This window comes from Panthera pardus, unplaced genomic scaffold, assembly GCF_024362965.1.
Source record: "Panthera pardus isolate Hobbes unplaced genomic scaffold, ASM2436296v1 HiC_scaffold_8, whole genome shotgun sequence".
Lineage (NCBI taxonomy): Eukaryota > Metazoa > Chordata > Mammalia > Carnivora > Felidae > Panthera > Panthera pardus.
The window spans coordinates 110,148,958-110,175,878 of record NW_026527013.1 but is presented as its reverse complement, the minus strand read 5'-3'; the positions used below and the strand labels follow the sequence as shown (position 1 = coordinate 110,175,878).

Here is a 26,921-nt window from a genome sequence, read left to right as displayed (position 1 = left end):
GTACTGCTGTGGTAGCAATTCTCTTAACTTATTTCAGTTAACCAGTATTCTCTATTCCCTTTGTAAGACATACAGATTTATGCCCTCAGCATTAAAGCTAGGTGAAAAGACCACTTTCTAGCATTTATGTCCGCTCTTGTTCCCATCTTTTGAGTTTTAGGTTTCTCAAAAGTATGCTTGGCCTCCAGAATATCTGGTCCACTTGGTCTGTGTTGTTAGCTGAACATGTGTGATTTAGAGGAGAAAGATAACCAAATATGTTAAAAAAGAAAGTTGTATTTGTCCAGATGTGTGTATCCCAGTTAAGCTTATTATAATCATCATTTAATTTACTCCTACATAGTTGGAAGAACTATGAGAATGGCAAGGTAGTTTCTATGAAAACTGCCTTTTGCATTGGATTTTACTCAAAGCTAGGTGTTAAATGGATTATAGTTGAATCAGGTGTGCACAAGACAAGTAATGAAATATTGGTGGAAAATCTTTTTTTTTTTTAATTTTTAAAAAAATATTTATTTACTCTTGAGACAGAGACAGAGCATGAGCAGGGGGAGGGGCAGAGAGAGAGGGAGACACAGAATCCAAAGCAGGCTCCAGGCTCTGAGCTGTCAGCACAGAGCCCAACGCGGGGCTTGAACTCACCGACTGTGAGGTCATGACCTGAAGCTGAAGTCGGATGCTTATCTGACTGAGCCTCCCAGGCGCCCCAGAAATATTGGTGGAAAATCTTGAAAGACTCTGCATTCAGATTTGTTCACAAATGTCTTTAGTTATACTGTTTAAAAGGAATTGGGTGCCAAACTGTTGCAGTGTAGGAACGTTTTATTAAAGACAAAAGCCACATTGATATATCATTTAGCAAAACCTTGGTCAAATATAAAGTCTTTATTTTATGTTGAAAGTTTATATGATTTACGTTAAAATGAAATATATTCATGACTCCATTTGGTCAGATATTTTCATTTTCTTACCAGTTACCAGTTTTCCATGTCCTGTGTGTGCGTGTGTGTGTGTGTGTGTGTGTGTGTGTGTGTGTGTGGTACATGCTTGGATGCGTATTCAGGTTATATAATCATGGACTCTTAAAACTCTTTAGTCCTTAGAGAAAACAAACCCTGGGAAGTGATGTGGCTTGCTGAATTTCACAACTAATGTAATGGTGCTCTTTTACAGAAATAGTTACTTGATTTTGGTGTGTTTTTTTGCATTACTGATGATGAGCTGTACACTGCTTAGCATAGATGGAATCAGTGATGTAATTTATATAATCTCATTGTCAGCCCCCATATTTGGGATATTCATTGTCTTGTTTTGGTATTAGCATTAAGTAACTTTAGGATTTAGAAAGGCAAGAAGAACTTCTCACTTTGTGTCCTATTTCAGAACTTAAATAGGGAACCGTCATGTGTGCCTCATGTTGTCTCTCTTGGGACACTTGTTAACAGTGTTTTGACCCTGAAAGAGGAATCCATGAATCAGTATGCATCGAGTGCCTCCAGTGTTCAACACACTGTTTAGCTATGGGAGATACCCTTGTGAATAAAAGGAACACAGAATAAGACAGACAAAGTCTCTGGCTTCCTGAGGTTTTTATCTCAGCAATTAAATTCATCTCTAGCAGTTGAATTATTTCACTGTAGGTTGTAAGTGCTATAAAGAATGGAAAATTTGGTGCTTTGACATTGTATCACTGCAGATCCATACCTAGTCTGAAGAAATAAGGCAGAGAGGGAGAAGAGTGAGGGTCAGGGAAGGCTGCCAAGTGAAATTGACTTTTTAGATGAACTCTAAAGTAAGTGGGAATTGTCAAGTGAATGTGAGGGAGAGAAGGGAAATGTGTGGAGGGTGGGTGGGGGTGAACAAACTTGGCAGAGGGATCAGCGTATCTACAGGCTTTGAAATAAGACAGGACGTATTTGAGTTTGAGAAATGGAAAGAGCCCGTGAGTCAGCAGAACAGAAAGGAAGTAAGAGGGTGGAACAGATGGTGATGAGGAAGTAAGCAGGGTCATCCTGGGTATGCACGTTCTTAGAGAAAGTGTTCATGCTTAGCCCTAAGATCCATGGGGAGTTATTGAAGGGGTTTTGAATCTCTTATCTTGTACTATCATATTTGTATTTTTAAAAAGATCGCTCTGGCTGCTGTATGCATCCAGAATGATGGGGATACAAAGGTGGTAGACATGGGAAACCGTTTAAAATAAAAGGCCAGGAATAGAATGCTGGCCGGAGGAATGGAGATAAAGACATGCAAATATATGTTCAGAGAGGTAAACTTGATGGTTTGGTTTTTGCTCTTATACTTTAGTAAAACTTCATTACTTGTTTGCATTTCTAGTTAACTTTCTTAATTTTTGCAACTATTTTGCCAAGATATGACAGAAAGGCTTTAGCGGCCTGCTGTAAATTTTAGAATCTCAGGGTAGGTTTGACTATATCACTTATCCCCTTGGTAATATAGGCAATAATTCTCTCCTTATTTAAATTCAAGAAATGAAAGCTTATAATAGTAATAAAATGAATTTTATTTTATTGTGTAATAATCCAAGTGTTTTTATTAGAATAAGAATCATGTGGAGGAATAGTTTAAACAAAGTGAAAAGAGCCTTGACTTGTAGATATAATTTAAGAATAATTGATACTAAGAGCTCTAATAGAAAACTACATGTGGATCAATAGAAGGAAGTGTGGCTGTCACATAAATTGAATGATTTTTAATGTTCCATTTTTACCTATTACATAATTTTAGAAAGTACGTCACTATCTTCAGAATATTTCCATAAGTTTTAAAAGATAAATAGTACTAGAAATTTTTAGTAGATGTTTTTCTAATTTACAAAGGGAAGCAGTGTGTTCTTCTTCTATCTTCCTAACCTAGAAGAGTTCTTTTGAGTTGAGATTAACATTAAATTTGCACATACTCAGTGGAAGTGAGTTAAGCGAGGAGAAAATAGTGATCTTAGAGATATAGAATACTGTGTTCCCTGTTTTTTTCATCCTCAACATATTTATCTTTTAAGGTAGAAATCCCTATTTTAAATTTAAAATAAATTTTATGTACTTGAATTGCTTATTTTCACTTATTTTGAGTGTTGCTGTCTGTAATGAGTTGAGATGAGTTGAGAACACCTTCTAAAATTAGTAAATTGGAAAGGCTGGATGGCTCAGTTGGTTGAGCATCTGCCTCTTGAATTCACCTTAGGTCATGTTCTCAGGGTTGTGAGATTGAGCCCTGTGCTGGGTTCTGCATTGAGCATGGAGCCTGCTTGAGGTTCTCTCTTTCTCTCATTCTGCCCTTCTGCTCATGCTCTCTCTCTTTCTCAAATAATATTTAAAAAATTTTAAATTAGTAAATTGTATTTTGTTTGCAAAATTCAGCAAAATATATCAATTGCATTGTACCATGAAATGTAACAGATATAATTTGAAAGTTTACATATTCAGCTTCTAAATTTGTTAGAATGAACCTTGTATCGATTAAATGAGTAATGACCTATACCAACTGATTTCTATTATAAAATTTTGAGGTATGGATGATTTTTTATACATAACTCAAGCAAAGGTTGAGTTATTTATATGCTTATAGAGATTGTTATTTTTTTCTATTTATTTATTTATTTGTTTGTTTCTAAAGTTGATTTGTTTTGAAAGGGGGGGAGGGGCAGAAAGAGAAGGAGAGAGAGAATCCCAAGCAGTCTCCTCACTGTCAGTGTGAAGCCCCATGCGGGGCTTAAACTCACAAACCGTGAGATCATGACTTGAGCCGAAACCAAGAGTCAGATGCTTAACCTACTGAGCCACCCAAGCGCCCTTTTTTCTTTTTTAAATAAGAATAAAGAAAACTCTAGAGACTGCTAGATTTAAATTTTTATTTTTAAATTGAGGCTGAGTATTGTTATTAAATGTAGTATATGGTTATATACTATGGCTCTTACAGTACTCTAAATAATGTTAACCCCTTCTCACATCCCTGAGTGAAGGTTACCTTTTTAATGTTAATTTGTTTTTGTGTTCATGTACTTAAAGTTTACTCTTTCTTCCCATGTATGTATCAGAATTATGGTTGTTCATTTAAAAAAATATTGTATTAATAACTTCTGTTTTTATTTGAAAACAAGCGTCTGTTACAGTCCTCTATGCTATTGCCACCTTTAAGATTTCTCCAGAAGTGCAACAATAATCAAGTTAATTTCTTCATTAGCTTCTTTATTACATATATTTGGGTAAATAACATAATGAATTATAGTTTACTTTTTCTTTGCTCTTCTCTCACCCAGCATCTTCATGAGTAGATTCTTTCTTTTATCTACTTGGTTTGTTTCAAAAAAAGGTGAATTAAGTTGAATGCTAATTTAAGGAAAATAGCCCTGGAAAAACTATTTAAAAATATCACTTAATCCAGGGACAGGTGTAAACTGTTTTCGGCTTATCTGTTTTGTTACCTGTTTCACTGGTGTACTAAATTAGCAATGTTTCTTGAGGTTTGTTACTTTTAAAATAGAGTACTAGGTAGCTTAATGAAATTAGTAATCCTCTTTTTCATGGATAGTGACTTTTTATATCATTCTTTAAACTATTTCTGTGGGACTATATTTCAAATGATCAAGTTTTTAAGTGCTAGTATCTGCAAATGGAAATCAGCCTCCTACTGATGGTATTTGGTTCAGAACTTGGGCTGTATAATTAAGGTGAAGAATGTGGAGAATTCAGTAAGGGTTCAGAAGGAATCAAGAAATGTCTCAAATGCTCTTTTAAAAGCAAGCAAAAACATTCTGAATCCCTAATTTATTCTTACATGTGGGGTGAGAAATTACATGATATACCTGTTGTCAGACTCATTTCAGATATAACTGGAAAAACTATTTTTCTATTTATTTTATGCACTTAGAAAGTATTTTTAAGCTGTGGCAGATAAAATATTTCAAATAATATTGTTCAAAGACCTAATCAAGTAGATTTGATATACTTTGGGTCTTGTGAAAGGGAGGACTAAGATGTAATAGTAATTAACTGAACAAAATCTCATTATAAATAAATTCAGTCTCTGTGATGATCATGTTGTCTGTGAGTCATTAAAATGAATTTATACTTTCTGATTAAAACATTTATATAATGTGTTTTTTATAAGGTCAAAAGAAATAGACTGGCAACCTTATTTTACTACACGCATTGTAGATGATTTTGGCACACACCTACGAGTATTCAGAAAGGCTCAACAGAAGATAACAGAGAAAGATGATCAAGCAAAAGGTAATATGTCTATTGCCTTTGAAAATTAGGACTTTAAAATCTGTTTTTCTTTATTATTCTGCATTTCTTGAATTGTTCTTTTCTTTGTCCAGGTACAGCAGAAGATCTTGTGGATACCTTCTTTGAAGTTGAAGTTGAAATGGAGAAGGATGTTTGCCGTGATCTAGTGTGCACTTCTCCCAAAGATGAAGAAGGTTTTCTTTTCAATTTAAGTCTTTGGAGAACAGTGTGCAGAATGGTTAGAGACAAGTTAGCTGAACAACGAATAGAAGGGTAAAAGGTGAAATTATTTTTACAGGAAAGGTAGCATAGTGTAGACACTGTCACTATTCATTGTATTTTTTTTTTTTTTTTTTTAGCTATTAAAAGTAGTTTCCAGATTCTTTTCTTTTTTTTTAAAGTAATCTTTAAAATTTGAAGATGAGATTAGAGATTACCTCTCTTAAAATATAGCAAGCACAAACATTTTATGATTGTATATTTACTTTTTATGATCTGTAGTAGATTATCTTCTCCTTGAGTTTATCATTTCTACTTCAAGAATACACTGTTACCCTAAAATATTTTCTAAAAGAATGAGTGTAATTTCAGATAAAATTTATGGAGTTGAATGGACTTGTACTTTCTTTGTCAGAGGTTAGACTAGATAAGTTTTAGCTGAAGATGTCTTTTTTTAGTTTTATAGCCACTGAGAAAGAGTCAGAAAGAGTCTTTGCTACTTGACACATTTTTTGTTGTTAACAGAATCGGCTGTATAATTACGTTTCCAGGAAATGTTAGCATATGAACAACTACAGAAAAGCGTTTGTGGTTGTGGAAACTGTTTTCTTTGACTTCTACAATGTGCGCAACTTTTTGTTTTCCTCTTTTATCCTTTTTTCTTCTTTCCTTTTTATATTTATTGTGCAATGCAATTTTTTAATTGCCATTTCCTTAGCACTGACCTGAAATAATAACCAAATAGAAGAAATAGAGTGATGTGCGTAAATTGAGCCCTCATAAATTAGTAACGTAGAAGAGCATAACTTCTTCTTTTGTTATTATCTGACAGAATAGTGGAAGTTCTTTCTTTGAAAGAAGAATTACAGGTATATCTTAAAATATGCAAGAAGCTTTTACGTATACAAGGTAATTTGTAGTAGAAGTGTAGAATACACGGTACAGCTAAAACTGTTTTGGGGAAAACACTTTTATAATTGAAGTTTCTCAATGATTCAAAAATAGCGTAAAACTGAGCAGAATAAAAAAAATATTAGTTTGATTAATGAATAGTTACTGTTTGGAGAATAATGAAAAAACTTTAATGAATACTGTATGGACTAATTAATTATTGAAATAATAAACTTGTATAATCAGCCGCTTATTTCTGCCTTTTTGTGTTTTTTTTAATCAAGAGTAGGTGGAGATTTTATATTTTCTAATGTAACGGCCACCTTTTTCATTTCTAGGATTCCTAAGGGATCTGTGTGAGGTCTTACTATATTTATTGCTACCTCCTGGAGATTTCCAGAACAAGATCATGCGATACTTTGTCAGGGTAAGTGTAAACTCCTATTAAATAAATGTCTGAAGAAACTTAGAGTAATAATTTTCAAAATATTTGGTCTCAGGACCCTGTGAAACTCTTAAAACTCATTGAGGACCCCAAAGAGTTTTTGTTTACATGGGTTTTTGTTTATAGATTTATTTATCAATATTTACTGTATCATAAGTTAAAACTAAGAAATTTTGAAACACAAGAATGCACAAGCACACATTCCATTAGTTAATTAATGATATCATCACACCATCATGTTCGTTTCTGAAAATAACACTGTGTGTTTGTCTCCCTCCATCCCTCAGAGGTCTCTGGACAACACTTAGACAAACTGCCTTAGAGTCAGATACTGGGATTTTGGGTTATAACAAGGATATGTTTTAGATTTTATTTAATATAGCTTTACCTATAAACTTACTGGAATGAGGCTAATTAAAATAATACTTCTGGATAGAAACTTAAAAAAAAAACCCAGACAGTTAAGATTCTGCTTCTTATAATTAGAAAATTATTAAGTGGGATGAGAACAGTAGTTTTGGAATGTTTATGTCCTGTATGTAAACATTTGGAGTAAAATTCCAAATATGGATATAAAGGAATAATATTTTGGTTTTGGCTGCTGGTTATGATTGAGAAATGCTAGCTAGCTACAACTATTATGCTGGTTGAATGGGTAAAATGAAAGCTTCTAATTTATATGAAAAGGAAAGCTTAGAATCTTTTTAGTCTATCATCCAGCAAAATAGATACTAATTGCTGAGGTGTGCTTTTATGCTTATATGTTATTATTTAAGCAATACCACACAATTTCTTAGTACCTAAGTTGAGTTCAGTGTCCTTCTCAAGTAGGGTAGTGGTACTGTGAATTAGGTAGAAAATGATTGGTTTTAATAGGAAATGTCTGATAGATGATGTATTTTTAAGACCAGTTATTTGGGCTAGTCATTATCACGGGTGGTAAAATACCTGACAGGTTAATCGCTAGATTTCACAACTGTCACTGAAGGAAGATACTGGTAGTCAGTTATAGCTCTCATTCACAGAATCATTGTCTTCCTGGTACATTTGACAGCCACTGCTAGGCAGTGTCTCAGCTACTTCCTTATGGCTGACAATCTTTTCCCTCTTGAAATTCTGTCTTGTCTTGGGTTCCATGTCATTGCTCTCTTGATTTTTCTCTTCGCTTGGTCTCTTTTTTAGTCCTTTTTAGATGCCTTAACTCCTCTTATATCTAACTTTTAAATACTTAAGTTCTTAATCCTAAGCCCTCTTCTTACCCATTCCTATGCCTTTAAAATCCATTCAAGTGCTAATGACTTTCAAATTTATATCTTGGTACAGACTTCACTTATGAGTCCCAGGCTACTGTGACATGCTGCCCACTGAAATCACCATTCGATTGACCTTTTAAACTTCAAATGTCCAAAATGGAAATCCTACTCTTGTTTCCATGTCCTCTCTTGCCTTTTAAGTCTTTTCTCCATCCTAGCCAATGCCATGACCATCAAGTAAATTTTTCACATCTTGAGTTCTTCCAGAGATTTGCAAGGCCATGCATGATGTGGCCTTGTTTACCTCTCTGGCCTTTGTGCCATGCAGTCACTGTATTCCAGTGATACTGATTTCTCCAAAAGTGCCATTTTCTCCCCACCATAGGGCCATCTTATACTCTTTTTTGTCTGCTCAGAATGGTTCCCCTTATTTTCTTGGGTAAATTGTCTACATCTTTCATATCTCACCTTCTCAGAAATGCCTCCCCTGACCACCCAATCTAAACTTCCCTCATAATTCCCTATTACCATACGTAAGTAAACAGTTATTTTCCTTCATAGCATTTGCCATATATTATAACTGGGTTGTTGTGTTTATTTACTTGCTGCCTCTTTCTGCCAGTAGTACTGTGAGCCCCATAAGGACAGAGGACATATCTGTATCATCATTATGTACTTAGTGGCTATCATCACACCTGGCACATAGCAGATACCCAGTCAGAGAATTAGTTTTAGTAAGAGGAAACCTATTTGCCCTTCTTGCTGCTGTGGTGTACATGCTACTTTAGCTTCTTGAAGATTAAATTGACTTTTAGGAGATGGAATGAAGATGTGCCTTATTACATGAGGTTATAGTTTAAATAAGTAGGATTGTTTAAAAAGCAAATATATTTTGCTATAGATTGCTCTTTTAGACCATTATTTCATTTCTTTATGTTTGAATAATTATAGGGTACTATATTCAGCAAATCAGTTTTTTCTTTTTTTCTTTCAGCTTGATGGTTGATCAGTTTTCTTTTGTTGGTAATTCAGGTTTTCCCCAAAGATGCTTTTGATCAGATTAAATAACAGATTAAAGAGTTGTTACTTATTTCCTTTATAGGGATCCTTTATATGAATTGTACAAATCACAGAACTTGACTGTAATAATTGCTATTTAGTCGTGTCTGCTTTCTTTCCATTACCATGTTTTATTTAAAGATTCATGGCCTCAGTGACTTTGTAGCTTTTAAGCCTTCATATTGGACAGCTGGCACTTCTGTCAAAGTAGAAATTATAAGGAAAAGGCTACCTATTTTGGAATGTTTAGAGCTTTCACTAGAACCTGTATAGGAATTGTTGAGTCATAGGATTACATCTTGACTAACCAGACCCTTTCATGAGGCAAATTAGAAGATCAAAGTAATTTTCTAAGACAGATTGACAGATTGCATTGACTAATAAGAATCACTAGATCTATTCAAAATTCTTTCCCACATGTGTTTTTTTCTTATTTTGCAAAGAAACTTGCAAAAAACTTGGTTTTATTTATGCATTTTCTTCTTACATAGTACATTTAAAAATTTGAGCATATGAGTTCACCTGGGTGGCTCAGTCGGTTGGGCGACCGACTACAAGCTCAGGTCATAATCTCCTGGTGTGTGAGTTCGAGCCCCGGGTCAGGCTCTTTGGTGACAGCTCAGAGCCTGGAGCCTGTTTCCAATTTTGTGTCTCCCTCTTTCTCTGCCCCTTCCCTGCTTGCTCTCTCAAAAATAGCAAACATTAAAATTTGAGCATATGTGGCCAGAGACATAACTTGAAGGAATGAATTATATAAATATAATTTTTAAAATTTGGAGACTGAAGCTAATCTTGAAAGAATAAAAAATTACTTCTAATTTAAGACTGTAAGATGTCTTAAAAGATGCTTGAAAAAGTTATTGGACCTGCCCCACGTTGGGCATAGAGATGACTTTAAAAAAAAAAAAAAGATGTGCCTAGCTGGCTCACTTGGTAGGTTATACCACTCTAGGTCTCAGGGTTGTGAGCCGTCAGGGTTTGAGCCCCACTTTGGGTGTAGAGATTACATTTAAAAAATGTGAAGAAAAGAAAGGAATTATAAAACAGAAAGTTATTGGAACCTTCATGGATGCCTTTTGGAAATGTTAATTCATCCTTAGGTAATAGTTGTCAGAGACTTGCACAGCTTACAAAAAGTGGAATTTATATAAGATAACTCACTGAAGGAAAATAAAGTGAAGGCTACCTTTATGAACTTATTATACTGGAAAATGAACCAGATAAGTTAGAGATCTTGGTAAAAGGAATAAATAAATTGGTCCTTTAATTAGAGAAGTGAAACATCCTGTTAAACTGACATTTATTTAGCCTTTCCAGTATTCTTAAGAAATGGTGTTTTATAAATTTAGATATCACATGTGTAAAAGGATGAAGATTAATAATGGGTGAAAATATGGTATAAATAGGATCAGCACTAAATTCTTAATTTGCTTTATTTCCATTCCTTTAATATTTATCAAATGCCTGCCATGTTTAAGACAGTGACCTTGAGTAAATATTTTTGAAGATAGATAAATCAGTAGATCAACTAACAAACGTCACTTATATACAGAAGGTTCCTGGATATTTGCGGTGTTTCAGAGAAGTAGAAGATAACACAATTACATGGGGAATGATAAGTGATAAATGCCATAAATTCAGGGCACGAGTGTATCTTAAACATGTAAGTAAAAAAGTGTTCAGCTGGAATGATCAGGGTTTAATTTGATTGGAGATTTCATTCTGTAGTCAAGGGCAGGATTTTAATAGGTTGCAGAGTAAACAGTTGTAAAGAATGAGAAGATATATTCTAGAGAAAGATGAATAATTATATTACCATATTATTTTTTTATTTTCTCTTAGGAAAAATTTCAAACACAGACAAGTATAGAGAATAATGCAGTAGACATTTATGTACCAACTAGCAAAATTTAACCACTGTTAATGTTTTGCTATAGTTGCTCTTTTCCTCCCTTGAAGGTAACCACTATTTTACAATTGGTGTGTATCTTTTCCTATTATCCTTCATTTTTATTCTTTTAATTAGATGTAGGAATTCATAGACACTTGGTGCCATGTTTTGCCTTCTAAAACTTGACATAAATGCTAACATACTAGAGATACCCTTCTGCTTTTTTCTACTCAACTCTAGATGTCATTGTGGAGATACGGCCAAGTTGATACAGGTAGCTTTATCTCATTTATTTTAACTGAGGTGGTATTAGGTCATCTTTTTATAAGATGTGTTGATTATCAAGTTTTACATGTGTCATATCTTTCTTAAGTAACAGCATTATGTTATTTACATTATGCTATTGATTTGAGAAGTATATTAAGTTAAATTTGCTTTTTTTTTTTTTTTTTTTTTTACATTTTTGGTCCAGGAAATCCTTGCACGAGGAGTTCTTCTTCCATTAATAAATCAACTCAGTGATCCTGATTATATTAATCAATATATCATATGGATGGTATGTACTTTCTAAAATTACAACTCTGTTTTTAAAGCATTTTTTTAAAATTTAGAAATAATATCTGGGGATCAGGATGATCAAGCAATAATTTATTGAATAAATTAGGTAAAAATATATTTATAGATAATCTTTATGTTTCTGGTATTTCTGTTTGCTCATAGGTTGAAAGTGCTAGACAAATTCATTGTAAGAAGTTTGTTGATACGATAATCCTCTCACAATTTTGGTATTGTTACCACTTATTTAAATTTAAAAAAAGGATGTTTTCCTGACGGAGTGTATAGATTATGAGTACTTTTAAAAACTGCTATTTGGTTTCAAACACGGCTGTGGTCTGAACTACTTAAATATATGTACTTTATGTTTTATACTATATAGTGGAGGAAAATGGGGTAGGAAACCTGGACTGAGAATGGGAGCCTGTGTGTTTTAGGTTTGTTTCTGTAAGTTGCTTAGTGTGTATATAAGTAGCTAACTCATAGTTTTCTCATCTTGGCAGACATATCAAAGGGTTAGTGATTATTAAGTTTAGTAGTTATTTTTGTGTGATTATATATGGCTTTCCTCAATAAATTCATGGTCAAGGAAATATTGTAAATGGAGTGTTGCTGGAATACTTTGATAAATACTTCCAGATCTTTGATTCATTTTCTTGAATTGGAATTTTTCCAGTAACTCAGTCTAGTTTTCGTAGGAGAGAGTTACTTTATTTATTGTTCTTTGTTTCCAGTAGCCATTATCAAACTAGCCATTATCAAACTATGGAGGTCACACAACTTGATTCTTCTTTTCCTTTATCCTACTAGGCTCTACCAAAAGCTTTAAAAATATGTATATCTGTCTAATTAAAATTTTTACAAATACGTATCCTCTGGTTAGGAGTTCTACTCTGAAATTTATTCTTTTTTTTTTTTTTTTTTCTTTTTTTTCTTTTTTTTTACTCTGAAATTTATTCTAAAGTAGTAATAAGTTTGAAACAAAGGCCATTAATGGCCGTTGCTTATAATACTGAAAACTTGAAAGCTTTTTAAGTGTTCTACATAGAGGATTGTGTAATTATGGCATATTGACACAGTAGAATATTTTGCAGCCATTAAAAAGAATGATGATGGTAGTGTATCTTGAATATGAAAACATGTTTATATTTTTAAGTTGAAAAGGATAACTAAAAGTGATGTGTGTTTGTAGATAATGCTTTTTAAAAACAAATATGTAAATATTTATTAATGACTGTATAATTCTGATAGTGTATATACTGATTGAAATGTTAATAGAAAGGTAGGATTATGGTAGTTTTAATTTTTCTCTTTTGTTTATATATTTCATTTTATATGGAATATTGGGTATATAACAAAAAAGTAATGTTTTAAGAAATAGGAAAATACAGGTAAAATTTAAAAACATTTAACTAATAAAATAAGGGTAAAAGGTATTAAAACATTTTGTTATAACACCAGAAAATGGATGTTTTATGGTGTATAATCTTACCTGTGTTACAGAAAAGGGTGCATGTTCACCAGAATGTTATCTCTCACTCATGGGATTAGGAAATATTTTTATTCCTATTTATATTTTTCTTTAGCTTTCAATTTTTCTTTTGCTGACCTTGTATTAACTGTATAATTAATTGTATGGTGAAAACATTTTGGGGGGGGAGATTTAACATATAGATAGTCTAAAAAGAATTCAAAACACCAAATTTTTACTTGTTCTTCCCACACTTGGGCTTCTACTATTGTGTATGATGCTTGTGTCTTTTTGCTATTTAATGAACAGGAATTGATCACTATTTTACTTGCAACACAATATCAGAAAATATATTTAAAAGAGAGGAGTTTATCAATAAAGGATCTCTAGCCTACTTGTGGTCTGGTTTACAGTCTTTTGACATTATTTGTGTGGAAAACCTTGTATGCATAGGTATTATAAACATTAAAATAAGCTCAGTTCTTAGTTCAGTTCATTTCTATGAACTTAGTGTACAGTTCATTTCTATTTGAAAGGAAAAGTTTAGAGCAGTTTATTATTTATTTATTTATTTTTGAGAGAGAGGGCACAAGTGAGTGAGGGCCAGAGAGAGAGAAAGACAGGGAGAGAGAAAACTCTATGAGGCAGAGAGAAAGAGAGAGAGGGAGAGAAGTGGGGCTCACCTGAAGCAGGGCTCAAGCTCACCTGATGGGGGATCTCGAATTCAAAAACCATGAGATCATGACCTGAGCCAAAGTCCAGTGCCTAACCACGTGAGCCACCCAGGCACCCCCAACAGTAAGCAGTTTAGTAGTAACATATTTTCTCTCTGTATAAACTGTTAGTGTTACCCAACAGTATTTTTTTTTTTTAAGTTTTTTAAAATTTATTTTGAGAGAGGCAGAGAGGGAGAGTGAGAATCCTAAGCAGGCTCCCTGCTGTGAGCACAAAACCCTACTCAGGGCTGGAGCTCACAACCTTGAGATCATGACCTGGGCAGAAATCAAGAGTCTGAAGCTTAACTGGAAGCTTAACCCACTGAACCACCCAGGCACCCCACCCCACAGTTTTAAGTCATTTCTAAAAATAGTATGGGTGAATTTGCATTATTCATCTCTGAGTATGTATTTTTTTTAATACAAACTAAGGATAAGTCTTATCTTTTACTGTGGAATAGATTACTTAATTGGCTCATATTGTTATCTCTAGAGCAGATGAATGGACAGCTGTTAATTTGTTTCTTAATGTATTCTTAGAAAAATCAAGACTTTAATAACCTACCTTTTTTTTAATCACTCAAGTAAAATTTACATGAAGTAAAAGAAATTGCCAAGTGGTCTTCCGAAGTTGTGTTCTAATTTTGCACTTTGGTAGTACCATTTGAGAGTTTTTGTGTCTCCACTTTCTGGTCAACATTTGGCATTGTCGTTTTGTTGTGATTAACTTGCATATCTAAATGATATTTGAGCATCTTTTCATACACTTACTGGCCAGTTTTTCCTTAGTTCTGAACTTAAACAATCACTAGTTTTTTGACCTCTTTGGAGAATGGATAATATCTCAAGTCTGCTACCTTTTCATAGATCCCCTTATTGCTTTACTTAAATTTTATTGGCAATCACAGTGGTTAGTTACTTCATAATATCCTTGACTACTTTTTCTCCCTCTATCTTTGTTATTTGCTTGGTGCAACCACACTCTGGTTAAATTCAGCTCTACTCTCCACCCCATTCCTGTTCTTAAATAGCACGTGGCTCGAGAAAAAGACAAAATGACAGAGTTATTTATGTCATCACATTGATTCTGTGCAATTTAGGTCAGAGAATGTTACTTTTCTCTTTAAAACCCTGCAGTAACTTTTCATTCCGCTCAGAGTAAAAGCCATAACACATATTGTACGCTGCCCGATGTGCCTTCCATTGCCACTAATCTCGTCTTCTACTCCTCTGCCTCTTCCCGGGACCATGAGTACAGAGGTTTTCATTTTGTTTTCTTATACGCACTGGAATAAACACTTGCTGTAAGGTTCTGCCTAGCACATGGTAGGCACTGAAGATTCCTTTTTTCCTTAATAAGTCCCCCTTGCACATATTGTTTGAACTTTTTTTATAGATCCGTGATTCTAATTGCAACTATGAGGCCTTTATGAACATTATTAAATTGAGTGACAATATTGGAGAGCTAGAAGCAGTCAGAGATAAGGCAGTAGAAGAATTACAGTATCTTCGATCTCTAGATACGGTTGGTGATGGTAAGTCATTTAAGTATGAAAATGTCTTCTTTAATCATTACTATATCTCTAAATAAAACTTTAATTTGCCTAAGTGTCATTTTATGCTATTTTTTACCTTAACTGCATCTAAATCTTTATTATGTTAACATGTGCTAAGAATAAAAGCATTATAATTTCCTGAATGTGAAGCAATTAATACTGTAAGTCTCTAAAAATAATTGGCATGGTTTAACTTTAATTAAATAATTTCACCATAAAATTTCAGATTATTTCTCTTATTGTTTGCTCTGTTCATTGGTTATTATGTTAAAGTAAGTGCATGTTTAAAGTATTTCATAAATAACATTACCGATTTCTAGCTCACAATCAATTTGTTTGCTTTTAGATATCAACACTATCAAAAATCAAATAAATAGCTTATTGTTTGTAAAAAAAGTATGTGACTCAAGAATACAGCGGTTACAGTCAGGCAAAGTAAGTACTTTCTAATTAATGTTTAGTTACAAATACCTTAAATTCATTTAAATATCTAGCAAATAACAAGAATTGGGATATTAACCAGTGTAGCCCTCCACAAAAGGCCTTGCAGAAAACTTTTTGGATACACTGTATTATCCTATTTATTAAACGAAGCTAAAGAGATTAAAAACTTCCTGAATAATGCTACAGTAATTAAAGGTTTTTTATTTATTCATCTATTCATTTGTTATTCAAAATTCAACCTTTACATAAATTTATACAGTGGGCACCATTTTAGATGGATGTAATAGACAAAATCTCTCTCTTCATTGAACTTAACATTTTAGTTGCAGAATCAAAAAATAAACCACTAAGTAAATTAATATATAATGCTAAAAAATGTACAATATGAAAAATAACAAGTAAAGCAAACTAGAGGGATAGAGAATGTATAAGACTGTTTTAGATAGATGCTGACTGATTTGGTGACATGTGAGCATAGAGAAATCTGATAGATTAATGAGAAAGTCCTGAGAATTTTTGTCTTTTATTGATCTTTCAGGCAAAGGTAAAAGCGTATACAAAGGTCCTGAGATAGGAAAGTGCTGAGTTAGAGCAGGTCAGTATGGCTGGTATAGAATGAATGAGAAGGGATTATATTAGGAATGAAACTGGAGAGGAACCTTGGGGGTTAGATCATATATAGTTTTATCTGCCATGCAAAATTATTTCAAAATTCTAATTATGATGGGAACCCACTGGAGATTTGTTCTGGCGACTGACATGATCTGACTTATGAGTTAAAATGACTACTTTGGGGGCGCCTGGGTGGCGCAGTCGGTTAAGCGTCCGACTTCAGCCAGGTCACGATCTCGCGGTCCGTGAGTTCGAGCCCCGCGTCAGGCTCTGGACTGATGGCTCGGAGCCTGGAGCCTGTTTCCGATTCTGTGTCTCCCTCTCTCTCTGCCCCTCCCCCGTTCATGCTCTCTCTCTGTCCCAAAAATAAATAAAAAACGTTGAAAAAAAAATTTAAAATGACTACTTTGACTCTTGGTGATGACTGGATTGTGGTGGAGTTGCGGGGGACAAGAATGGAGACTGACAGATCATTAGGAGACTACTGCTTTAGTCAAGTAAGAGATGTCTACAGAGGTTGTGAGAAGTAATTGAAGACTGGATATAGTACTGACAGATTTACTAAGAGATTAAATATCGAGTAAGAGAAAAAAAAGGAGGATTCCTAGAATTTTTGGCCTGAGCAACTGCATGAAAAATGTTGCTATTTACATTTATAAAATGGATAATACAGGGAAGAGGAGTTTTGGCAGAGAGAATTAAATTTTCATGTTTTAGTTTGAGATCCCTGTTAAACAGTCAAGTCAACTCACTAATTGGTAAACTTTATAGTTCAAGGGAACGGTCAGTGATGGCCTAAACTTTGAGGATCCTCAGGATTATTAGACAGTTATTTAAAGTTGAGACTGGATGGATGAGGTTTCTTACAAGAGTGAAGGTGAGTAAGAAGATACCAAAGACTTAGTTCAGTGGCACTATAGTTACTAGAGTTTAAGACAAAGTGGAAGATCTAGCTAAAGAAACAGCTAAGTTGCTGATGAAATTAAAGGAAAACCTGGGAGTGTGATATTCCAGAAGCCAAGCATAGAAAGTTTTTAAAGAAGTGAGAGATCACATATTTCAAAGGCTGCTAATAAGTTGAGGAAGATGAAGACTCAGAATTGGCCATTAGATTTGCCACCAGGGGAATATTGGTGATCTGATAATAGCATTTTGGAGTAGTGGAGAGAAACCCTAAGTGAAACCAGTCCAGGAGAAAATGGGAAAAGATGAATTAGAAATAGTGATTATAGGCAGCTGTTTGGAGGAGTTTTGCCCTGCAGAGAAGCAGAGAAATGGGGCTTTAAAACAGAAAAAAAGCAGTTTTTACTACTTTTAGTTTTTAGTGTAGTCAGGGTTTTTTTGGCTGATTTTCTATTTTGGAAATTTATTGTGACTCTCTGGGCTTGTAATTTTGGAGTGTATTTAAATTTATTAAGGAACAGAAGACTAATTTTTGTAAATCTTGGTTTAGTTTGCTGGATTAATTATAACTGACCTTACTTGAGGCCACATTTGTCATATACCTGAGTATATGTGTATGTATGACTGTTCTAGTTAAGTGTTATTTTAAAATTATATACCCGTGCAAATTCAGAATGGAAGAATGGTATGATTTCACTTATGCTTAGTTTACCTTATCTAGACCTTAGAGTTAGTGATCCTTCATCATCATTATTTAAAGTCCATTTGTTGGGACACCTTTTGATAGCAAATCCTTTTAAAATTTAGATGTCTTGTTTGAAGCTCGTCACTTCTATTTTGAATATCAAGCTTCACCTTTTTAGTAGTTCAGGTCATACAGTAGTTTTTCTTTGAAAGAAAAATCAGAATCCCCACAGAGGTGAAGTTTTTTAACCATACTACCCATCTTGAAGTCTTAGAAGGCCCTTTATCTTTTTTATTACTAATAAGGTTGCAGTGAATACTCTTCTGCATCCCTTATCTGTGGAGCTGCTTCTGGGAAGGAGAAAAAGGGATAAATTTGAAGAAAGAAGATTTAGATAGGAGAAATCATATGCTGGCATTGGGTAACTTTATGCCAAACGTTTTAAGTCACTTATCTGTTTATTATACAGTATTTAAAGAAATTTTTTTTGCATTAAATTTTTTCCCGTATTTTATTTTATTTTTTATTTTATTTTATTTTATTTTATTTTATTTTATTTTATTTTATTATTTTTTTAATTTACTTCCAAGTTAGCATATAGTGCAACAGTTATTTCAGGAATAGATTCCTTAATGCCCCTTATCCATTTAACCCATCCCCCTCCCACAACCCCCCAGTAACCCTCTCTTTGTTCTCCATATTGAAGAGTCTCTTATGTTTTGTCCCCTCCCTATTTTTATATTATTTTTGCTTCCCTTCCTTGTGTTCATCTGTTCTGTGCCTTAAACTCCTCATATGAGTGAAGTCATATATTTGTCTTTCTCTGACTAATTTCGCTTAGGATTATACCCTCTAGTTCCATCCACATAGTTGCAGATGGCAAGATTTCATTCTTTTTGATTGCCAAGTAATACTCCATTGTGTGTGTGTGTGTGTGTGTGTGTGTGTGTGTGTGTGTGTGCTTTTTTTTTTTGCATGTTGAGTTTGATAAGTTCTTTATATATTTTGGATACTAACCCTTTATCTGATATGTCTTTTGCAAATGTCTTCTCCCATTCTGTCGGTTGCCTTTTAGTGTTGCTGATTGTTTCCTTTGCTGTGCAGAAGCTTTTTATTTTGATGAGGTTCCAGTAGTTCATTTTTGCTTTTGTTTCCCTTGCCTCTGGAGCCATGTTGATTAAGAAGTTGCTGCGGCCAAGATCAAAGAGGTTTTTGCCTGCTTTCTCCTTGAGGATTTTGATGGCTTCCTATCTTACATTTAGGTCTTTCATCCATTTTGAGTTTATTTATATGAAGGGAGATACTAAATACAGAGGACATTTTCCCTCCTTTTTTCAAGTTATCTTCTTTCTCCTTTATGTACTACCTGTATCTAATTTAGTATCCACACCTAATTAAGGCAGCCTAACTTTCAGAAAAACCTCACTGTCTTTCTTTTTTAAAAAGATGGTTATGAGGGATGGATTTAGGAATACAGACAAACTGATACTTTACCGAAACATCATGGGTTTTATGGGAAAAGCTGCAGGCTTTGAAAACAGTCTTTCTTGCCAGCTCTGTGATCATAGGCAGCCTTTCTGATCTTAAGCTTTCTTCTCCAGTAAGTAGGATTGGCAATATTTATCCAATAGGATTGTTGTGGATAATAAAGTAATGTGTATAATGTACCTAGCACTGTGCTTGACATATAGATTCTTTAAATTTTGAACCTATGTTTGTTTTATTTTTTTATTTTTCATTTTTTTCTGTGTGTAGGTAGTTATCTTACTGTGTTACTTTGAAAAATGAATATAATTTACTATTTAGGTAGTGTGAGAAGAACATTTTATATAAAGACTGTAGAGTTTTTGCTCTGTGAGAAGCAAAATGACTCTGAATATTTTCTGTTTTCTCATTGGATAGACCTCAATCTATACTTGAGAATGTTGGTATTTATTTATTATTGCACATCGTGAGTATTCCATACATCCCTTTAGCCCCTAAAATATTTGTTTTCATTTGAAATATGTGTAGAGATAGAGAATATTTGAAATTCCAATAATTTAGAATTATTTTGTATTGAAAGAAATGGATGCTTATCATACTTTTAATGCATATTCACTAAACAACTTAAAATAACTAGGAAATTCTCCAGGCTTATACTGTTTTGAGAACCTAAATGAATGAGAAGGAAAAAACACTTTATTCCATTTTAGTGTAATGTTTTTATATCTATGTAATGATCTTTAACCTAGTGAGTGAATAGAAAAAATATTAACCTATATTTACTTTTATTTGTAGGAAATAAATACTGTGAAACTGGCAGCAAACTTTGGGAAACTTTGCACAGTCCCCTTGGACAGCATTCTTGTAGACAATGTTGCACTACAGTTTTTTATGGGTAGGTAAATCCATCTTACGAAAATAATAATAGCCCTTGAAATTTTTAGTTAAGTTTATTTTTTATTTTGAGAGAGAGAGTGAGAGCGAGCCTGAGTGGGGGAGGGGCAGGGAGAGAGAGGAAGAGAGAGAGAATCCTAAGCAGGCTCCACACTGTCAGCATGGACCCCAGTGTGGGACTCTAACCCACGAACTGTGAGATCATGACCTGAGCTAAAATCAAGAGTCAAACACTTTACTGATTGAGCCACCCGGGTGCCCCACCCCTTGAAATTTTTAATAATTGTAAAGATTACTAAAATTTAAATATCTGAAATTAAGCATGCCAGTTATGTCTTTCCTCCGCTCTTCATTTTCTGAAATAGTCCTTTTCTTTGGAAATCATCGAGGTGGAGATTTATTTTGTTTTGAAGGAACGAAATGCTTTGCATAACTTAAATGTGTGTTTGTTAAATTGCTTTTAAAATAAACCCTAGGAGGGGCGCCCGGGTAGCTCATTTGGGTAAGCATCCGACTCTCGATCTCAGCTCAGGTCTTGATCTCAGGGTCATGAGTTCAAGTCTCACATGGGCTCCATGCTGAGTGTGCAGCCTACTTAAAAGAAACACTCAGTGGTGTTTAAAAATAAACTCTAGGAGATTCTACTATGAATTTAAATTGATTAATTTATTTTGAGAAAGAAAGAGAGTGAGCAGGAGAGGGAGAGAGAAAATCCCAAGCAAGTTCTGCACAGTCAACACAGAGCCCGACATGGGGCTCGAGCTCATGAACTGTTAAGATCATGACCTGACCCGAAATCAGGTGTTGGACACTTAGCTGACTAAGCCACCCAGGTGCCTCTAAATTGTTTGGGAAAGAGTACTTTATCAGCAGTACACAGTGCTTATAAGTTATTTGTATCTTTCAGTGCATGAATGGGAAAGGGGTTTTTTATATCATTTTAATAAATATAAATATTTAGTAATTTTGATAATATAGTTGATCCTTGAACAACACAAATTTGAGTTCTGCAGATTCACTTTACTTGGATTTTATCCAATAAATACAGTACAGTAATACAAATGTGTTTTTCTAATGACTCGTAATAATTTCCTTCTCTAGCTTACTTTATAGTAAGAATACAGCATATGATACATTTAACATACAAAATGTTATATGTGTTAATTAACTGTTTATATTAATGGTAAGGCTTCCAGTCAAGAGTGGACTACTAGTAGTTATGGTTTGGGGGGAGTCTAAAGTTACACATGGATTTTTGACTGCATGGTGAGTCAGTGCCCCTAACCTCTGCATTGTTCAAGGGTCAACTATACATCAAAATTGCTTTTATCTGGAGGACATTTTTATTAAACTTCCCTGATTCTTCATTTTCATGACCAAAAGCATAAATACATGGCTTGTTGAAGATACTAATCCTTATTTTTTAAATTTGTGGAAATATTAATATTATAATTAATAATCTTTATTGAGAACAGAAGCTGAATATTGAAATAATTTATTTCTGATGAAGCCTTCTGTGCAATTATATCCCCTAGAAATTTTATCATGAAAAATGAAATTTTTTTTTAAAAAAATATGCTTCAGTTTGTGCTTTTTACATAACTGTGGTCTTTTTAGCTTAACAATTTGTGATGTAAGTATTCTTTACCTCAAGCATTTGCCTAACAGTTTGAAAATATAGGGTTTTAAGTATTTGAAACTTTAATCCTTCTTAACTTGTTATATGGTTACATGCACCCAAAAACATGTGACATGAATAAGTACATTGTTATGGATTTTGTTTGTTAGATTACATGCAGCAAACTGGAGGTCAAGCACACCTCTTTTTCTGGATGACAGTGGAAGGATACCGAGTTACAGCCCAACAGCAACTAGAAGTTTTATTAAGTCGTCAGAAGGATGGAAAACATCAAACTAACCAAACCAAAGGTCTTCTAAGAGCAGCTGCTGTTGGAATATATGAACAGTATTTATCAGAAAAGGTGGGGATATATTTTTGTTACTGTTTTCTTAACTTCTTTGGTAGCACCTTTAGTAATAATTTTTGTAATATAAATGAATATTCATTACTTATACTAGGCACTGCTGCTTGGAAACAGTGTCTCATTTAAATCTGATAACAGTCTTATTGTATATTATTATCTTCATTTTATAGGTAAAGAAACTCATGTTTAGAAAATTGAATTAACTTTGCCAAGGTCACGCAAATACTAATGATAGAATCAAGATTCAAGGGCACACACTCTAGATTCAAGGACACAAAAGATTGAAAGTAAAAGAATGGAAAAAGATAAACCATGCAAGCAGTAACCAAAACAGCTGGAGCGGCTATACTAATATTAGACAATAGATTTTAAGACAAAATTTGTTTTTAGAGAAAAGAGGAACATTTTATAATGCTAAAAGGGTCAGTTGATCAAAATGATAAAATAATTATAAACACAACAGCAAAACCTACACAGACACATAGAACAAAACCTGATAGAATTGAAGGGAGAAATAGACAATTTAACAGTAATAGTTGAAGACTTCAATACCCACTCGATAATTGACAGAATGATTAGAAAGAAAATGACCAAATGGGAAAAAAAAAATGGCCAAAATTATACAAGAATCGAAGAACACTGTAAACCAATTAGATCTAATACATCTGTAGAATACTTGCACTAACAACAGCAGAATACCCACTATTTTCAAGCTCTTGTGGAACATTGTCTAGGGTAGACAGACTTTTTACTAGGCCATAAAACAACTCTGAATTTAAAAGGATTGAAATTAGGGGCACCTGGGGAGCTCACTTGATTGAGTGCCTGGCTCTTGATTTTGACTCAGGTAATGACCTCACTGTTCAGGGAATTGAGCCCCATGTCAGCCTCTGTAGTGACAGCGCAGAGCCTGCTTGGGTTCTCTTCTTCCCTCCCCTTCCCTGCCCCTTCCCTGCTTGTGTGCTCTCTCTCTCTCAAAAATAAGTAAAGAAACATTAAAAAATGTATTGAAACCATAGAAAGAATGTCTATCGTAGTACAATTAATTAGAAATTAACAAAGGAATTTTGAGAAATTATAAATATTTAAAAATTAACACATTTCTAAGTAGTCTCTAGGTCATAAGGAAATCAGAAGGAAATTAGAAGGTATTTTGAATTGAATGAAAATGAGAACACAATGTATCACAATTTATGGGATGCAATTACAGCAGTGCTTAGAGGGAAATTTGTAGCTTTAAATGCCTAGTTAGAAAGAAGAAAGATCTCAAAATGACAATTTATATTTTCATCTTAAACCAGAAGAAGAAAAGCAAAATAAATTCAAGGTAAACTGAAGGAAGGAAGCAGTAAAGATCAGAATAGACATGAGTGAAATGAAAAACAGAAAAACAGTAATGAAAACAATAAAACCAAGAAGTGTTTCTTTGAAAGAGAAATAAAATTGAAAAACTTTAGCAGGATTGGCCAAGAAAGAAAGTCACAGATACCAAAATCATGAGGCATCATTACCAACCATATAGAAATCAAAAAGACCATAAGCAAATATTATAAACAACTTTATCACAACAAACTAGACACCTTAGGTGACATGGGCAAATGCTTTCAAAGACACAGATTGCCAAACTGTCATTCTGATAACAAAGCCAGACAAAGACCTCACTCAGGAGACTATCGACCAATATCCCTCATTAATATGGACACAGCAATCCTTGAGATTTCTCACACTCCAGTACTTGTAATGGCTATGCTATAATACCTTTTAATTTATACTTAACTAGCACAAAAGTTGGATTTGAATTTAAGTGTGAATTTTGTTTGAAACCTGTTCATTCGTCCATTTGCTTATATTTTTGCCTTATGAAATATATCATACGTAACAGAGTGCACATTTTAAAGAATAATACTATAACAGACACCTTTATACACCCCATTTAGCTGAAGAAATAAAACATTTACTATGCTTTTGAAGATCCCTAATATATTCTTCACCTGTGTTCACCTATGATGTTTACCGGTTTCTTTAATTCCTGATGAAATCAGTTTCTTGTAATTATTCACTTGCTTTTCCCTACCATTTTAATATACATGTGTGTTCTAAAGCACACATTGCTTGTACACTGCTTTATTTATTTATTTATTTATTTTTATTTATTTATTTTGAGAGAGAGAGAGAGAAAGCGTGAGCAGGGGAGGGGTGAGGAGAGAAAGGGGGAGAGAGACTCCCTGCTGTCAGCTCAGAACCCAATGCAGAGCTCGATGGACAAACCACGAGATCATGGCCTGAGCTGAAATCAAGAGGAGTCAGAGTCGGACATTTAACCGACTAAGCCACCCAGGTGCCCCCTTAGCTTTGTTTTTAGCCTTTATATAAATGGTCTGATACTATATGCGTTGTTTTATTCTCATTATTATATTGATATTTATACATTTTGATTCATGTAAGTATAGTTCATTTTCACTGAAGTATTTTATCATACACATATACAAGACTTTATTTACCTTCAGTAATATTTATGAGCAATTTGGCTTGTTTTCCATTTCTTTTCTCTCATACTTTTGTTCTGAATATTGCTGTTCATGTTTTCTTATTGCACACATTCAAGAGTTTCTATTTAAAAACACAGCTTTAAGGTATATATCAAAGTCTTTCTATGTTAGTTTTTAAAGTAGGTTGTGGTCATTTCTTTTTTATGTAATCCAGTGTGGGGATTATAGTTAATACTGGATAAATAAAAAATTAATAATTATTTAAGCTAATTTCTTTCAGCATTTTAAAGATAGCATTTCATTGTTTTCTGGCTTTTATGTTTCTACTGAGAAGTCAACTATGAGTTTGTTACTCTTTTGAAGGTCATCTCTTTTTAAAGCATTGAAAGACCTCCTGAGTCTTGGGAAACCTTTCCCCAGGACACAGCAAGTCCCACATTTTAGCATTGGATGGAGAAGATTGACAAAAATTCAAAACCTCAATGTGATGCCAGAAATTCAGGGCTGAAGGCAACATATTAGTGTCAAATGACTATGGTGTGGATTTTTCACAGTCATCGTTGTCTTTTTTCCTTAGCTTATAATATTGGCAGCCATTATTTGCTCTTCACAGTAATGGACTCTATTGTCTATACTGCATCTACAATTTAAGTGATTTGTTATCCTGGATATTCACAGTCTGTCTTTTACTTTTCCTGTCATGTGTTTTGTATTGTGATAGGACTTTTTAATTTTAAATTTCTTGAATGTTTATTTATTATTGAGAGACAGAGATAGACAGAGCATGAGCAGGGGAGGGGCAGAGAGAGAGGGAGACACAGAATCCGAAGCAGGCTCTAGGCTCTGAGCTGTCAGCACAGAGCCTGACGTGGTGCTTGAACTCACAAACCGCGAAATCATGACTTGAGCCGAAGTTGGATGCTTAACCAACTGAGCCACCCAGGTGTCCCAGGACTTTTTAATTTTTAACATTATGAATATTAAAACCATGTTTTCTAAAAGTTGAGACATGAAAATGAGGATAATTACAGTACCAACATCAGCATGACCTAGACAGTGCCAGAAAAGAAGACTAAATGACTATGTCGTTTTAATGACAAAGAGAAGGAGCCTTATACCTGGATTAGGGAGAGTAACCAAAATAAAGCATACTACATGATGTATAAAAAATGTTTTGAGATTGGTTTTGGTGGAGAAGAGGATATAAAAGCAAATATTGAAACTGAATATTGCAAATAATTTTAAGTTAATAAAAAGTTTTTGCTTTTGTTTTTTGTTTTTTTCCATCTCCCCAAAAGACCCCAGTGATCAGTTAAAACTAGTGAGGATTAAGTGAATTAGCTTGGGCACAGTGTACAAATGAACACACATTAGCCTATCTGTCCCTTGCTTGCTTTGTAAAAGTAGAGTTACTTTTAAACTGAATAGTGTTACATTTCATGATTCAGAAGTTTCAGCTGAAATATCCTGTGGGTAAACAAGAGAGAAAGTTTTGATAACGTGTTCTGGCCCTTTCAAGTTTAGAACTTATTCTGGCAGTTCTTAACCAGCAGTCATGCTTTTGGTAGTGTATTGTGTTACATCACATTGTGGCAAGAAGGGTATGTTTCCCATAGCTACTAGGTTCTTCGATGTGAAGAAATGGGGAGTTTTAGATAATCTTGATGTTTAACATTTTAATAAATTGCAGAAAACATAAAAGAAACTTTGCTTTTATATAAATACATATTTATCAGACAGTGCAAATGTAAATTTTGACAAATTTCTTTCAGTCTATAAACTTCTTACCGAAGAAAATGAAAAGATCTTACCTGCTAAATAATGTATTCCTTCTATACAATACTGCTAAAATGGGGTACCATTTGCTTACCTGTGATACCGAGGCTTTCATAAAAGTTTTTTGGTCAATTTTTAGTTTCTTCAAAACATTCATAAACACTTAATGAGATTCTTGACATTATAAAAGTGTCAGAAAATAAGCATTTTAGACATTTGCTTCAACATGGCTATAGCTATCGTTGCCAGCCATAGAAAAAATGCTAAAATATTGATAGCAGTAAAATCATGTTTTCAAAGAATGGGAGAAGAATAATGTCTTCTAATTTGAAAATACATAAAA

At 33.8% G+C, this 26,921-nt stretch overlaps 1 protein-coding gene across 3 annotated transcripts in view; it reads left to right on the top strand.

Moving 5' to 3' along the window:
* Positions 1-26,921, top strand: part of SNX13 (sorting nexin 13) — a 141,295-nt gene that overhangs the window by 62,433 nt on the left and 51,941 nt on the right. For all 3 annotated transcript variants that reach the window (XM_019443529.2, XM_019443527.2, XM_019443528.2), the window contains 8 exons: positions 5,128-5,249; positions 5,342-5,443; positions 6,698-6,786; positions 11,480-11,563; positions 15,146-15,284; positions 15,652-15,740; positions 20,230-20,329; positions 22,117-22,310. In XM_019443529.2, coding sequence (XP_019299074.1) covers positions 5,128-5,249; positions 5,342-5,443; positions 6,698-6,786; positions 11,480-11,563; positions 15,146-15,284; positions 15,652-15,740; positions 20,230-20,329; positions 22,117-22,310 — 919 coding nt within the window. The remainder of the gene's footprint in view (positions 1-5,127; positions 5,250-5,341; positions 5,444-6,697; positions 6,787-11,479; positions 11,564-15,145; positions 15,285-15,651; positions 15,741-20,229; positions 20,330-22,116; positions 22,311-26,921) is intronic.